This window comes from Rutilus rutilus, assembly GCF_951802725.1.
Source record: "Rutilus rutilus genome assembly, chromosome: 18".
Classification (NCBI taxonomy): domain Eukaryota; kingdom Metazoa; phylum Chordata; class Actinopteri; order Cypriniformes; family Leuciscidae; genus Rutilus; species Rutilus rutilus.
In genome coordinates this window covers 5,210,646-5,228,257 of record NC_140231.1, presented here as the reverse complement: position 1 = coordinate 5,228,257, position 17,612 = coordinate 5,210,646, and the positions used below count along the sequence as shown (strand labels likewise).

Genomic DNA, 17,612 nt, shown 5'->3' with positions numbered 1-17,612 from the left:
GACGCGCCGCTTCGTTTCGCACCTTGCTCCTTTTTGCCTTTTCCGTTAAATTAAAATAGGACGTAATACTTCCAAATCGCAATGTTAACAAAAAGCCAATTCTAAAAGTCATGCAGATACTTACTGACAAATTATACTAATACTCAATATATTCACATCTCTGTGCACTCGAAAAATGAAATATAATGGAGTTATAAAAAAATAGAGAGATGGATTAGACATTTTCTTTTTCTTCCTGAATCTTTTTTTTGGATACACATCCATTTTTTTAAATATATTAAATGACAAATTAAAATCATATATTTTTTTGTTTGTCTTTTTTTCTTCTTTTTTTTTTTTTTTAAGTTAAACTAAAAAGGAACCAGCAACAGAAAAGTGCATTTATTTCGATGATGATTCTGCGACTCCTCTCTCTCTCTCTCTCTCTCTCTCTCCCTCTCTCTACCTCTCTCTACCAGCTTCAGTTCCAGCGGAAGGAGATGTGGCGAGGTCGGTCTCCTCCTTCCTTCACCAGGGGCTTGTGAAACTCGCGGCCGGCGCGCGAGTGGATGGCCGCCCAGCAGTATTCACAGTAATACTGGAGACAGGTCACGTTAGCGCAGAAGAACGGAGCGAACTTTCCTCCGCAGCGAGTCCCCTGACACTCATCACACAGCTGGTCATCCAAGACGTATGGCTTCACTTCCACCTGGAGCGGGAACACATCAGCAGACGGTTACACACACGTGTGCCATTCATATCCAACGCTTGCAACTTATGTATTGTTTAGATTTTTTGGCATTTTCCATTCAGTTTGTAGTCCAAGCAGTTTGTAATCCCCCATTATTCTTAATATTAACTGTCACTACAGCAAAAATTGTTATATTGTTAAAAATAAAGGACTTTTTTTGTGTGTGTGTGTGTATGCTGGCATTCTTAAATGTGTTTTGCTCGTTTAATCTGTTCTGCAATTGATTATTCAATTGTTATTATTTTGTTTTGTGATAAATGGTAAAAACTAAAATAAAAAATAGGCAGTACAATAACAGAACGTATAAATACCAACAACCGAAATTAAAACTAACCTTTTTGATGCTTGAAATAAAAATGGAATTTTGTTTTTAACTTCAGCTAGTTTCTCATTTTCATTTAGTTTAACTTAATGTACTTACATTTCTAAAACATAAATACAAATTCTATACAGAAAAAAAAGTCTATACAGACATAAAAATTATGTAAAAATGACAATAAAAAAATAAAAAATAAACCTGTAATAGTATCTAATTGATACTAAAATAACACTGACCACAAATGCAAAACTGATTAATTGTAATGAGAATTAGGGGAAACCACTGACGTTTTATGACATTTAAATGCAAAATATATTTTCTCTTGTGTATATTTTCTCTGATGTTTTATTCAGGTTTCATTGGATTTGATCAGATAAGTATATCCTGAACATTTCAGTCTCAAAATCCCATCTTTCCTATTTTTAAGTCCTGCATTAAAGAAATTAGGGCTGGGTTAACAATATCGATTTCATGATTTTAATTGATTTCGATTCTTAAATCTCAAGAATCGATCTTTTAGGCCGGCGACACACTGGCATGAGCGTGGCGTTTCTGTTGCGTGTCAGCTGCGTGGCGTTTTCTATGTCTTTGCACACCAGAAACGTGTCTGACGCGGCGCTGCTGCTAGGTAACATATGATAAGCCTCATTGGTGATATATTTGACATATGGGGAGAGAGTTGTGGAAGGCCTTCTTCATGTTAAACAAATATATAGCAAAGTCGGCAGTGTCGACGGCAAAATAGGCTATAGAATATTTCGTTCTGTATTGACAGGTGCAGTATATGAAAATCAATAATATTTTTTTCAATTACATTTATATTTGCATTTATGTCAAAACCTAGAGACTTTCAAACATCAAAATGACATTTATTAATATGTATTCGTGTCAAAATGACATATAAACATCTTTTCCTATTCTATTTAGCCTGGAAATGCTTCCAACACGCTTGCGTGTCGCGTGAAAAATAGGTGTCGGTTCTATTTCTAGCATGCACGCGTTTTCCGCGCGGCTCAAGCCTCGTGTGCAAGCTCTAACCTGTTAACATGGGACCGAAATAAAAACGGACACGCCACGCAAGTGAGACGTTCACTGCGTGTGTCGCCGGCCTTAGTCTATGATGTTTTCAGTTGATGAATGAACAAAACTTAGCACCGCGCATCCCCCATCCAATGAATCGCAATAATCTTTGCGCTTTATTAAGTCTGATATAAAACAAAGTCTCAACTTTCTATTTCATTACGAAACTCAAACAATAAATACCGTTTTGGCGCTAATTAATGTCGCGCGACAGATCGCTCACTTCAGGTAACGTGAACCGATCATCTCTTCTGCTTTACTAGTTACAGTAGTGAAATAAACATGAATGAACATCAGAAGGGATGTGGAAAGATACAGAACAACTTACTGAAATGTATCACGTGTCATGTAATAGCTCAACGAGTTCAACCGCAGAAAGACATCAATAAAACAGCTTGTAAACAATTTCACGTAACATCACGTTTACCTCAGAACTCATTTAGAGGAGCATTTTAATAAATATATGCACTTTATTGCATATTTATTGAATTTCTACTTTACCTATTCTTCAATATGTAATGTATTTTTGGAATAAATCTGTCATGATTTTATGACAGAAACAAATGTGTAATTATAATAACATTATTATTATTTTTAAAACAAATTGCAAGTAGCCTACAAATCAGTTAATTGTAACCTTTAATATTATAGTGATGTACCAACTGGTGTTCGCATTAGTTGAGAGATATGTTTTGTCTTGAGGAATTTTGCCACGTACTGTACTTGATCGAAATGAAAGCTTGCGAATCAAAAACGAATCGAATCGTGAAATGTGTCTCAAAGCCCAGCCCTAAAAGGAACACATTTAAATTTCAACTAAAACCCGTTCATCAGCTAAAAATATATTGAAATGTCTTAATTAGGCTTAGAGTTTGAGTGTTTGTGAGGCTCGCTGGATCAATGCCAGGTCATGGAAGGGGAGTGTGCATGTGTGTGTTGTGTGGAAGTCAGCACTGACCCGTTTATCAATTTCCCCATGCTGCAGTTGTACGAAACGAGCACTGATAGCAGCGATGTAGCTCTGCTGATTAGAGAAGGCCACCCGCCCCGCTCCCTTCGGGTACTTCAGCTCGGGGTCTGTGTCGATGCCTGCGTAACACACGCCACCATACAGCCTGTCCATGATCATCGCCAGCTCCACTGCCACAGACACAAACGTTCAAGATAAAACAAACATACTCAAATACAATCACAACTCCCCAGGAAGTTTAGCAGTTTTGGGGAAGCTACTGTACAAGTGTGCATACTATTGCCAAGCAGTTAAGAGAGAGTTTAGCTACACTAAACTAAAGATATATTATGGTTTACACAAAAATATGAAGTAGCACAACTGGTTTCAATATTGATAATAATTCAGAAATGTTTCTTGAGCATCAAATCATCATATCAGAATGATCATGTGACACTGAAGACTGGAGTAATGATGCTGAAAATTCTGCTTTTTTATGGATTTAAGGTTAAATTTATAAAAAAAATTTTTAAATTTGAATAATATTACACAATAATACTTTTTATCATAATTTATATTTCAATAATTCAATAATAATTGTCCCTGTATAACGTTAATATAAAGCAAACGTGTCATTTGCTTGCAGTGTTGATTAGTAAACTAAGTATTTCTACACCAGTGGTGAGTTTCCTGATAACTATTCATTTCCTAATGAAGTACATTAAAGAGATCTTGCAAACAAGGAAGATCCCACCCTGTGCGATAACCAATTCTTTGGGTCAATATTTACAGGTATAACTCGTGTTAAAAAAAAAGCACATATTTTCAAAGGTAAATAATGTTGAGGGAGCCACTAAAACAGTCACTGGATTCAATTCTAGGGGAGCTGGATTGGTTCATCCTGGCACAAATTAAATCAAACAGAGCGTACGAGTGATTATGTATTTAATGTCACACAGAAAGAAGCCGCCGCCTCACACCTGCACGCAGTGGACGTGGCACTCCACCCACAAATATGGTCTTCCTCGGGTCTAGAGGCTGGGATCCATCCATCACGAAGTCACTGTCATTGAGATTCCACGGGCGAATCTGGACCTGTTACAAAACAATACATTGAAAAAATGTATCTAGTTTTTACGAGTTCAAATCCACTGAGAAACGAATCTCAGGTTTTATGAGGACGAATAAGGGCAGTCTAACGCCTGGTTTAAAAGTGCATCCTTACAGGTTTGTCTTTAATGGTGGGGCTGGAAACACACAGGTAGAGTTTTCCGTCCTCCTCGATGCAGGCGTCAATAAGGGCTTGAACTGAGCTCTCATCTTGAAACAAGAGGAATGCGTAACCTTTGGGGAAACACATTTTAGAGTTAGAAAGCTGCAGGAAAGGCAGAAGTACTACATTTGACATTAAAAGAATAAATAAAAAAAAAGGATATGATACCAAAACAACATTATCCGTAGCACAAAAATCTAAATTGTGACATCAATCACTCACCCTTCATGTCGTTCATAACGTACATTCATTCATCTTTGAAACATTAAGATCGTTTTAATGTGAGATATATCTGTCCTTGTATTGAAAGTCCATTACACCAAAGACATTGTAAAAAATAATCCATACGAATCAAGCGGTTTAATCCAAGTCTTCTGAAGAGACATGATTGTTTTATTTTATTTATTCACATATAATTCATATATTCACTGTCCATCATATTAAGTGATTGTGTCTCTTCAAAAAACGTCACCGCTCATATGAGATCTGGACTGCATTTGCAAGTGGAATGGACGATTAGTGCAGGGACAGAAACCTCGCAGGCTTCCTTAAAAATTATGTCTGGGTAAAAAAAAAAAAAAAAAAAGATATATATATATATATATATATATATATATATATTCTCATTTTGAAGAACCGATTTCTTTCAGTCTATGTTTTCAGTTGATGAAATAAGCTTTGTATCACGCCTCCCAAACCAACAAACCGCAATAAGCTTTGTGCTTTGTTACTTCTGATATGAAACAAAATCTCAGATTTCAAATTCTGTCAATTTTATTACAAAATTCTAACAATAAATACAGGTTGGGCGCTCTTTAATGTTACAGATCGCTGTAGCGCCTCAGTTCAAGAGAAGCGGCACGTGAAACGTTCATCTCTTCTCCTTTACTACTAGTTACAGCACGAAATAAACATGAATGAACATCAGAAGTATGTTGAAAGATGCAGAACAACTGGCCAAAACCCATATCATGTCTCATGCAATCGCTCAATCAGGGTCTCAAACGCAGAAAGACGTCAATAAAACAGCTTGTTAACAATAGGCGCGTTTCCATTACAGATTTGCGAAATGTCGACAAAAAACTATTTTGAAATGACGCCGTTTCCATTAACGGATGTTATGCGACTAAAACATCATTTTTTCCTCTCGCGATAAGTAAAATCATTACAAAAACCATGGCAACGGACGTTGGTAGGTTTATGTACTATATCCCAGCCACTGCATTAGCCATTATTATTAATGGAAGGAGACGTATGTGTGTTTTCAAAGCATTAATGGTAAGGAACGACCCTTATTATACTTGTGAGCGGCTCATATGAGGAGTTTCTGGGTGTTTCTCCCTCATTTCTGCTTCGAGGTCTTGATTGTGGCATTTATTTGAGGTTTAGAATCCATTATTCCTGTAATTCTTTTGTCTTATATGAATTTAATAAAGAGCTGGTCTCGTATACTGTCCAAACACACCGCGCCATCTACGTCAGGTGATCTGTAAATGCGCAAAAACTGTTTACATTGCAGTTTCGCGAAATATTTATTTTTCGAATTGCCTGAAAAACCTCCTCATGCGAGCGGAAAAACTGTTTTGCGATAAATGGGAGTTTTTGCGAAATTCACGTAACGTCACATTTACCTCAGAAAAGCCATTCAACTTCAAGAGAGGAGCATTTTGATAAATATATGCAATATATTGCCAGATTTGTACTTTTAAAGTTAAATGTGTGTTTGAATCCTTATTCTAAATCCATTCTAAATCCTTCATGTTTTTATGACAACCACCGTTTAAATGTTTTTTAAAATGAGTAGAAACTATTATGTCATTAAAAATGTTATTATAAAAAAAAAAAAATCCTTGTGTGTAATTTAAAATGGAAGTAGCGTACAAATCAGTTAATTGTAACTAGGGTTGCAAAGAGGCTGAATATTTCTGGTAAATTTCCAGAAACTTTCTAAAAGTTCCAGAAAATTTCCAAATAATCCTGAAAAATTTCCAAAAAATCCTGAAAAGTTTGAAACTTTGCAACCCTAATTGTAACCTTTAATATTATAGTGATGTACCAACTGGCGTTCGCTGTATGGATTACAGCATTAGTTGAGAGATAAAAAAAATTTGCCTTGAGGAAATTTGCCATGTACTGAACCTTATAAGATCCAATGAATCAATATCAAATTGAAATCGAATTGTGAAGTTTGTGTCAATGCCCAGCCCTATTAAAAATATCTTTACTTGTGTTTCAAACTAAAGTCTAACGACATTAGGGTGAGTAACTGATGACGAGAATTTTCCTTTTTGAGTGAACCATCCCTTTAATAAGTACCAAAGTGCTGTCATGTGATCAATCCTGCAGAAACTAAACCGTTGGTTACTATTAATGACTGTTTCTCGAAAGCCTTTAAAAGGGTCCCATCTCTCCCTCAGCTCACCTTTCGGGGGGAAGTACGACTTGCTCTCTGCTTTGTGAGGCCAGTCCACAAACAGGTGCCCAAAGCGGCGAAAACTAGCGGTTATCTCATCTGGAAAAGATAATACAGCAGATAAGAGCAAGCAGCTTTCGTGGAAAGAGTTCCAAAGCTAACAAAGAACCTTGAAACCTGTTTTTGTTTTCATAAGCATGAGAGTAGAGGTCACCCGAAACACGTGCGATACCTTCGTCGATGTCCGGAGGGAGGCCACCCACGAAGACTTTGCGAGAGTAGCGCTCGACCCGCTCTCCGTTCTGGTGAGGGAAGCAGTGTGGGGAACCCAGGCCAGGCAGGCTCTGATCCGCTCGCTCCTCATCTGGGAAGCCATCTTCCATCGGGAACAGGGACGAGTGTCCTGAAGAGAGAGATAGAGAGAGAGCAGGAACTATTATCTGTGTTACAATATCTGTGCACCACACAGGGAAATTAATTCCACTGACGGATTATTCGGAGCCCGAGAAACACTGAGACAGACAATTGCATCATCTTGGTCGTGCAATTTTGAAAAGCGTAGGGATTTCTGAGTTATGGCTCCAATCTATATATCAGTCCAATGATAATGCAGGTCATTTTCTGCACAGAGAGTTGTGTTAAAGGAAGGATGTGTGTACACTAGTGTTCAAATGTTTGGAGTTGGTAAGATTTTTCATGGTTTCCAAGGATGCATTTTTTTTATAAAAAAAAAAAAAACACAGTAAAAACAGTGATATTGTGAAACATTACTACAAGTTTAAGTTAATTATCTATTTTCATATGAACTTTTTAATGAAATGTATTCCTGCAATTTTCAGCAGCCTTTACTCCAGTCTTCAGTGTCATGATTTTGTGCTCAAATCATTCAATATTATTATTCGTTTTTTTTTTTTCAGGATTCTTTGATGAATTGAAAGTCCAAAAGAACAGCACTTATTTGAAAAGGCAATCGTTTATAACAATATAAATGTCTTTACAGACTTAATGAATCCTTGCTACATGAAAGTATTCATTTCTTTTAAAAATCTTACTGACCCCAAATTTTGAACGGAATTAAATTAAATCAAATTAACATTTTAAGTTAAAATGTACACACTTTATACTATATCAGTTATGCTTATGAACAAACTAGATTCCTGAACTGAAAACAAATGTATATTTGAAACATTTGTGCAAATGTTTTGTTTGCCAAATTTATACAAAAATAATAAGCTGTGCATTACAGATTTAGGTACTCTGCATTGTAGAAATGCATTTCTACAATTAAGAGAAAACTTGGTCAAAATCTGTTGATGTAAAGTGTGAATGGCCAGCGCATGTTCATGCACTAAAGCTTCAGGGTCATTCCGTGTCAAATCAACCAAATTTCAGAAACTTCCCCAGATAAAATGCTAGATTTTGATAGTATTTTTTCTGAAGAAAGACAAACACAAATGGTAAATCAAAGCCAAAATATAAAATTTCATGAATGTCATGGATCCGAATTTCAGAGGGGTAAGAATGACTTTATAAAGATGGCAGCATCATTATTTTATTTTTACACAGAGATTGGTAGGTCTATTAGTGAAATCTGTTGACTTTAACAATCTCTGTTGCATTATATGCCAACGGTGACCTTTCAAAAATGGGGAAAAGCACTTTTTTTTACCCCAAGTTTGCAGGCAACTCAAAAAGTTTTTAAATATATCTTAATATCCTTTTAGATTTTGGTTTTTAACAAACATTTCTCTTAGTATCTTCATTTTAAATGCCCTATAAAGTTAAATCCCAGAGATATGGAGATCTTAATGCAGTTCCATGAGTAAACTGGTAAATTTAAAAACCAAATATGCGTCACTTTGCGTACAGCTGATACTGTTTTTTTTTCTTTTAAAGAGGAATTTCTAAACCACAAATAATGTTGAACCTAGAAATGTATCTTGTTTTTATTTCTATCGACACAATTGCGTAGAATATACCCGTCTGAGTGCCATAAAAAAAAAAGATCCATCTAAAATTAAGTATTTTTTTTTATCCGGGGACCTCTGGTTGAGTGGACACAGAATGAGCCGTCAGTAACAGGCCGAGTGCTGGAGGATGTAGTATTAGTTCACTGGCTCAAGCCACTCCAGCAGATTTCCTCCTGACGTGACACAACAGCGGCCTGAGCTGCTTTACAAGACTTATGTAAGGGACTTAGTCACAACTGTGGCCTGGATGGGTGTGTGTTGGTTGTACAGAACACAGAAAAGCCAATCAAATTAACTCTTCACCAAAAATAAAAATAAAAAAATCTTCTGAGTACAGCAGGAAAGAGGCACACAATCGATACACAAATGGAAATGAAGGTTGCAAGTGTTCATGCAAACAATTAACAACGCCCCAAAAACATGTCATGCAGATGCTGGATTATTCCACCGATAATTATGATAGTTTCAAAGTCTTTTGCTCATTTTGGAGTTGTTAAAAGTTTTCTTTACCTCGTCGCCTCCCATAATTCCTTGCTGCATGTAAAATAAAATGATCACACGTGAAGTAACACATCCCCAATCAAAAAAAGTGAACTTTCTGACTAAACCAGAAAAATGAACAGTGGAACTATGTGGTTATACCAAACCTGACTGAATCAATTTGACGTTTTAAACTATTGTGTTGAAAAGTATGTGCCAGTTTAGCTCAGTTAGCCGACTAATCTGGAGGATTATAAATCAATTTACACAGTTTGTTGGCCAAGTGCTCAAACAAGACTCAAACTAAACTGTCTAGATTGTCTTGGCCCAGTGACTCAGAAGACTGGCTGCATGTATTGTTTTAAGGAAGCACGTGTGGTTCAGCCCATCTCCTGCCGATAACCAAATGGCTATTCACCAGAGACACAATTTAGTGAGTATTGGCACGTTTATTAGCATTTCTGATTTAAACTTCAGTGGGAAGTAATACTCAAGCGAAACGGGTCAAACAATCCACAAATGTTGATAGAAATCTCTGCATGCCATTTTATATTATTGTAAAAAACATATTGTAGATACTGACATTTATTGCTACTTAATATATTATATTGGTGCATATAAATGTAATATTTAAATAATATAATACCTCCTTCAGTTTCATTAAGAGAAACAATTCGAATTTACTTGGCCTAGTTGAAATGATGGTATCTCATATTAATTAAATCAAGATATGTTCATAAATCCCCAAAACAGGCTTGATTGAGATTTTTGCACAACTATACAAGATAATACACTCTTATATAATATGATACATACCAATATCCTTCATTTGTCTCAATTGGGCTGAAAATGGCAAACTATAAATATTTGCATTACTGCTAAAAGGGCAAGTCCTATCAGCAAATCAAACGACCAGTGAACTAGTAAGACAAAGTGCTCCAAACTAAACGTATTTTAGTGCTTCCTTGACAGAAACATGCAGACTATTTTAACAACAGCTTGTTGGGTCTGTCCAGCCCACCCTTCAGCTTGAGCCACAAGCACACTAAACCAGTATAATACATGTACATACCATTTATGGGCAAGGGGCTGTCTCCTCCGGGATGGGTGAATCCGAGGCGACCTTCGAGAGAGAGGAGGGTATAGATAAGCCGCATGTTTGAAATGACACACAGCACATTTGTATTAATACACATGAGAGTAACAGGTCTCTAGTTTCACACTTGAATGTGCGTTATTTGTCACTTGGTAAAGGTGGCTGTTCAGAAGCAAAAGTGAAACGTCACCTAAACAAAGTTGATCCAACCACACAACTGGACTTTGTGTTACACCATAACTAATAATATTTTTCTTCAAAATTGAAATGCTTAAAATTTAGTTTGCACAACAAAACTGATTTACACACTGTCATAAAAACACCCGTCCAGTAATTAGACTGATGTAAGTCTCATTAATCTACAGTCCACAATCCACATGCTATACAAAAGAAAAATGTAAAAAGTTTCTTGGATTCAGATGTTGAAATCGTTTCAGAAAATTCTGATATCAGAATAGAACAACATATTTAGGTAGCAACGCTGTGTTGAAACAACACCAATGTCTAAAGTAACACCCCTAGCCATAAAAATGACCACAAAAAATATGATTCAAACAACTTTACAGTAATACAAGCTTTGACAAAAATAGGAAGGCTTATGAACCCACCCAAACCCTCAAATAAATACACTCCGGCTTGACCCAGATTTGCACAAATCAAGTGCCTATTTCCTATTTCAATGTCAAAACAGCAAACCTCGCCGAAAAACCTCGGGTTTGCAGGTGTGTATGTGGTTCAGTGAGTCTCACTTGTGAACTCATTAACGACGACTGATTCATACGCAAATTTACAAGCAGGGTTGAGGTACTAACTCACTGACATGGTTCACAGGACTCATCTGAACGTGAAGAGTTCACAGTGTTGAAGGTGCACATCCCTAAAAACGCCATTCTACTCCTCACAGGAATAACTGATGAAAACGGTCATCAGAAGGTGTGTTTATAGGCTTTCGGGTGTTACATTTCATCATCCAAAGCGCCTTTTTTTCTTTTTTTTGGTATGACCGTTCATCACTACAAGTCAGAACGTATTCCGGGTGTCTCACAATTCTCTTCCTGGATCGAGATCACTTTCATTCTCATGGCGAACCGCCTCTCGCAGAAGAATGAGAGGAAACATCACGGTTTGCGTCTCTCAGTGGTGTTAACATGGCTCTGGCCGCCCCCTCCTCCTGTTGTTCACTGCGAGAGCAGTCTGGTGGACAGGGCCAGCACACCATTTTGTTGCTTTAGCAAGAACAGAGAGCTCTTTTACAAGCAAAGGACAATGCTGGAAGCCATTCAAAGCAACTTGTACACTGGACTACTTCTGTTCCCCCGTCTCTTGTTTGTCATCTCTGCCACACTGGGCTGGTGTCTGCGGGGTCACTCTTCTGGGTCTGAGGGGGCAGTTACGCTCTTCTAGAGAGACGCTGACCCTGAGGCTTGTACTCATTTGGTTATTAAATTACAATTTATGAGAGAGAGAGCAGTTTTGATTCAAGAAACCATCCAACAGAGATTTCATTGTGTGTGTTAAAAAAAATCCACAGTTAGGGTGACCACCCGTCCCGCTTTGCGCTGTACCGCACGTCGCATATTGAGAAAATGTCCCGCATTTTCATCAGTCTGTTGGTTTGTAATTATCATATTAAGAAAACGTGCATGTGTTCTTTTGCCTTTTTAAGAAAGCATTTTATTTATTTATTTTTGCAGCGTAGTTTTTCACCTATATTTAACAGCGCTTCGTCAGAAGTACAAGTACAACAGCCGTTTTTTAAATCCTATCCAATGGTTGATAAGAAAGGAGTAAACACAGACACTAGTAGGTTGTGACGGCTGTCAATCAAAATGTGGAGGTTCCCTGTCAGAAAACAATAAATGGATAATTCAGTCAATTAAAAATTGTAATTTAACAGAATTGATCAACTTGTTGCCTGCTCTGGTTGTTTTAATTCACATCCTTTCTAAAAATATGAGTTTTTGGTTTAATATATTCTTAATATATAAGACTGTCAATGATCTAATTTCATGTTGTTTTATATTTTATTTGTTCATTGTTTATTTTGAAGGTCAGAACGGTTTCAAAAACAGTTATCTGCATGATGCCGCTGCCTTTGGGCTCGGTGATGTTGAATTTAAATGACATGTAAAATAAAGACATGTGATGTGATGGTGTTTTCTGGAAGGGACTAAAGAACAAAGAACTTTTATCAGCTGAAAGGCAGAATATAAATGTTTTTATTAAGTTAGATAGACATTATATAACCGTTTCAGGTAATGTTTTGGTGTTGGTAACATGTCCCACATTGTCCCACACAAACTTAGTAATCGTCCCACATTTGGTGTGTTTGATGGTGGTCACCCTATCCACAGTGTGTTAACTGCATTTGGGGGGGGGTAGCATTAAGCATGGTCAAAAAGTGTAAAAATACAAAATATGACATCAAATGCTCCCGTTTAAAGTCATGAAATGGCATTTGCATCCAATTTTTACTTCAGTAACATGATTTGTTGTGATCTTCAATGAGAAAAATAAAAATGGCAGAGGACTTTATGCATCAAGAATTTGATGGAAACCACCAGAACAGAAGCAGGCCTGAATTCAAGTTGATTGTGGAGGTCAATCCTGAAACACCATGAATCTGCAGTGCCACAACAAACTAAATTATATTTGACCTGAGCTGCGAGCTTACAGTCTGAGCCGAATGTGATGAGACAAAAGAGACTGACTGAAATGGGAAGAAAACAACCGAACCAAGTTGTCCTTGAAGGCTGTAGGCAAAAACAAGCAAAAAGAACAATCTGATTCACAATCAAATGATTTTTATGAGTCGATTTCTACGGTGAATCATTCGACGGCACCCACAAACTCATCATGTGTTAAATCAGCCTGATGAATTGTTCACTGAATGAACTCGCTGAACCCGTCAGAGCAGTTTCTGAATCAACATCTGACTCACTTACTGAACTCTCAGAGCTGCGAAACTTTAATTAGGAAAATTACAGACTGACGGTTCATATGACAATGTGCAGTTAAATATAAAGACTTAAAATAGTCCTTGTTTTTCATATTTTCATTTACAGAATAGCGTGCACATACACAATCAGACCAGTGATGTTAAATAAGAAAGAAAATGGGGTCACATTTGATTTCACGTTATTGCAGGTGTTCTTATTACCATTTATGAAAAGAAAAAAAAGGAAAAAAACTGCACGTAAAAATAAACCAAAATGTAACAGTTCCCTTCAAAATACCGCCAACGATGTACAAGTTTACAATTCACAAACTCCCCATGTCCTGAAAGCAGGCTGATGTGTTTATGAAGAACAGTGCAGCTTCAGCGTTACACACACACACTGTTTGCAGGTCAACACAGAGCTTTATCTCTCTTTTTGCTCTGTTTGTGTGTATGTGCGTGCGTATGTGGGCGTGCAATGATTCAGCACTAATGGGCTGCTTTTTACAGCTGCTCACTCTTCACACCAAAAAATTTATCACCACATCTGTTGGTAAAGAAATCTACCTAAGTACGCAAGAAAACACAGGGTAGAAAATGCCACTGCAGAGCACAAAGGTAACAAGTCTCCAAAGACAAAAAGGAAACGTTTTAATGCCCGTTCGCTTATTATTTTTTTTCATTGTAATCCCATTCTGCTCAATTGGGAAATAACAAGCGGCTGAAGCCAGCAGTGACCATAAAAAAAGATTAGATCCACTGTCTGCTCCAGAACATGCTCTAATACACGCTTGGAATAACGTCATGGGCTCATTAACTGCTGTTTGAATGCATTTACAACTGATATCAAAGGTGAAGCCTCCAGGACTGCTTTGCGATCCGTTTTCCGCTGCCGTAAAAGAAGAATATGAAAGTGATGCAATAACCAAATGAATAAATGATGCAATAACCAAATGAATAAATAAATAAAATGGAACACTGGTCACAGAACTGGAGCTCCATCAAATCAACATATGATTTCCAACAAAAAGCTGAGAAAATAATGTTTTCGTCAAAGACTTTGCCAGAATCGGATTCAGAACGATGATCCTTCAAAACCCCTAAAGCTTCCACCGTTTTGACGTATTTCTCTGTGACGTTCGGCAGTTTTGATCTATATGCGGCTGAACGTTTGCGGATTGTGATGAAGACGAGCCCACCAGCTTGCCTTCGGGGAGAAATGGATGTAGAAATGATGGCGCACTCGCACAAGGTGGAATTTATAAGCAGTGTCAGAGAGGTTTGTCCACAGTGGAGAATATATATATACACAAGTGCCCACAAAAATAACAAAACAACAACAACAACAAAAAAAAATCACAAAGTACCAAAGAAACAACAAAAGGGAAAAATAAACCAGAAAATACTCCAACAAAACGATATACAGGCAAAAACAGGTATCCACAGTACACTAAAGGGTTTGGTATTTGCTCGAGGCACTACCGTAGCACTTTTGCATCGACTTGGTAAACAAGTCCTGACTTCAGGTTTGGCCTCGTCTTAAACCCGCCCCCTTTTTGGGCCACACCATTTTCCGGAACATATAACATTTACTACAAATACTTCATCTATTTGATAATCAATAATAATCCATTCCCATATATATACATATCTATTAATAATAAACAGATAATCCATTCACTTAACACATAATCTTTGCATTTAAATACACACACGAACACCTATTCACACTAGACAATGGTTTCGTCAGCTTCCGGTTTCGATGCGCCGGCGCAACTTTCCCGCTGGAAGACTGACTACGCCCGACTACAACTTTTTACTGAGTAAAAAGTTGAACGTTTCTTGAAAGCTATGTCATTTTGCGCAAGTCTTCAAAAGAAGTACTATGCGACCACAATGGGGCAAACATTTGTTTAGTGCATGTTTGCATAGAAAAAGAAAAGCAGAAACCCAACTGTGTGAACGACCCCTCACTGGAGGACAAGCCAGCTACAGCTTCCATTTGAGTACAGAGAGAGCAATGCAACTTAAACCACGTGAGCAGGACAAAGGTTTTTGGACATCAATACGGTACTTTGACACACAATCTCCTTTCGTGGACTCTTATCTTACCTTTCAGAGTGTCTTGCTCAGCCCTCATGATGTCAATCAGAGAGTTCTCCAGAGAATGCATGTTAAAGCCATCGAATGAACGGGGACGATCCTGTGAGGGGAGAAAAGGAGGATGGGTATCAAGAAAAACACACACACAACTACGATGGCATTTCTCATATCCCTCAGCTCTGCGGGAGTATCCCTTTCATCTACAATAGAGTTCAAGCTGTTGTGCTTTTGTTCCTCTCAAAGAACTATATCCTGTTGAAAGCAAGTCACAAAGAAAAAGGCTCAACAGAGGCTCTAGACCAAAGTATAAATCCAATTTGGTGCTCACTACTCACTTGACCCCTAGATCATGTGGCTAATGTCTGTACGGCAAGTCTAATGATTGACATGACTTATAAACACAAAGGTTGAAAAACTGGCTGAGAAAGCACAGCGGCTTGATAAAAAAAAAAAACACTAGCAAAGAAGATTCCACTTGACGGTTCCTCTGGGTTTATAAGGTTGGGTTACAATGACCGACAGACAATGTTAACAACTCAAACCATGCGCACAATCATATTTAAAAGGGAGAAAGCCATCTTTAACAAAGAGATAAAGCCTGGGATTAGCTATTTACATGACAAATGGCTCATACAGAACCTAAAAAAAAAAAAACACAGGTTCAGGAATATTCTTACCTAGATCAAAATAGCCAGTTGCATCTGACATTAGCCTGTTGAACAAGGTAAATCAACGATGACTTTAAATGGATTTACCTCATGATTCAGCACAATCATGCGTCTTAAACTGGGATCAGAGGTCTCAAAACCGAGACTTATATTAAACACACCTCAGACTCAAGATTTGTCTTTCTATTGTCCACCAAAAGCAAACAATAACAGAATCTAGGTCTTCCTGTTTTTTGAAGGTCAGAAAGACAATTCTATGCAACTACGTCAACACAGACGCAAACGCATGACCAAAGCATTAGAGTAACAAACCTCCGCACGTAAAGGGGTGACAGAGTTCCCTTCAAATGTCTACGGCCAATTAGGGATGCCAATTTACACAAATTCCCATTAATCAATTAATCGTTAGCCTTAACACTGCAGTGGCATATAGCCAACAGCATGATTTAAGCAAGCAAAAAGGGTTGAAAGTCTAAATAAAGGGCTAGTACGATTGTAAAATGATTCGATGTGTTTGATCATTTCATTATTTAATAATCAAATATAACGACTAATACGTGTCACCAATGCCGCCTCAAATGCGTGCTAGTCAGAATGTGTAACCCTTGTTGTGGACGTGCTTTTCCTGGAGCAACACGCAGAAACACTGCAACTAAACCCAATGAATTCACAACGATTTATTGCAATAGTGCTCTCTTTATAATGATATGTAATATGACAGTCCCAATCTTAGTTATTATTGGTCATGCATTGCTGTTCGAGCTGCGAATGCTGAAGCGCTGAATGTACACCGGTAAACTGAAGCCCTTTGCTAGCGGGTTATTTAACTCAACGAAACGCATTCTATATGAGATTTATCAGACATATACAAAATAAACATAATATTAAAAATGGTTACAGCACAAAATGACGCGAATGCACAAGTGAACTTGAACTAGTTGCGTGCTCTTCCTGGAGCAACACGCTGAAAAGGATTCACAACGAATTTTTACAATATTGTTTTCTTTATAAATGTTATGTAATACGACACTCCCAATCATAGTTATTGACATGCTTTATGCCTCGTTAATTCTTAACCAAATGCATCCTATAGGAAGTAAATCAGATAAATATAGGCCTACACAAAATTAACACCATATTACAACTTACATTTGCACAAAACAAAAGGTTGTGAATGTACGCAAACATATAGGCCTAGTCAATAAAGGTGCAACTCTAATGGTCCCAAACACACGTTTTTCGTGTTTCGTGGTTGAGCAGCACACACGTGCATGACCTTGCTTAATCGACGATTGAGAAGTTTTATTGATTCAATTATTACGTTGATTACGCTCGATTAATCGTTAGCATCCCTAGCGCCAATAATGGAATAAATCACTCAAAACTGAAGATTCTGTCATCAATTACTCACACTCATATGGTTCAAAATCTGCATGACTCACTTTCTGCTGTTAAAGACAATTTTGTCCTTTCAATGAAAGTCAAACGGGGCTTCAAAAACAGACTTTTCCAAACCGGTTTCACATGACATGAGGGTAAAATGACAGAATCTTCAGTTTTTGTGAACTATCCATTTGAACGAGAAGTTCCCCA

At 37.4% G+C, this 17,612-nt stretch overlaps 1 protein-coding gene across 2 annotated transcripts in view; it reads right to left on the bottom strand.

Annotated features, from left to right (window-relative positions):
- Window positions 1-250: 250 nt before the first annotated feature.
- Window positions 251-17,612, bottom strand: part of cpeb4b (cytoplasmic polyadenylation element binding protein 4b) — a 32,725-nt gene continuing 15,363 nt past the window's right edge. Inside the window, exons 3-11 of one of the 2 annotated variants that reach the window (XM_084387577.1) lie at window positions 15,361-15,451; window positions 10,287-10,337; window positions 9,245-9,268; window positions 6,997-7,167; window positions 6,774-6,863; window positions 4,304-4,422; window positions 4,059-4,173; window positions 3,088-3,269; window positions 251-688 (exon numbers count right to left, since the gene is read on the bottom strand). In XM_084387577.1, the coding sequence (XP_084243703.1) occupies window positions 461-688; window positions 3,088-3,269; window positions 4,059-4,173; window positions 4,304-4,422; window positions 6,774-6,863; window positions 6,997-7,167; window positions 9,245-9,268; window positions 10,287-10,337; window positions 15,361-15,451 (1,071 nt within the window). In that variant the 3' untranslated portion in view covers window positions 251-460. The remainder of the gene's footprint in view (window positions 689-3,087; window positions 3,270-4,058; window positions 4,174-4,303; window positions 4,423-6,773; window positions 6,864-6,996; window positions 7,168-9,244; window positions 9,269-10,286; window positions 10,338-15,360; window positions 15,452-17,612) is intronic. The other variant, XM_084387578.1, reaches the window with a different exon arrangement.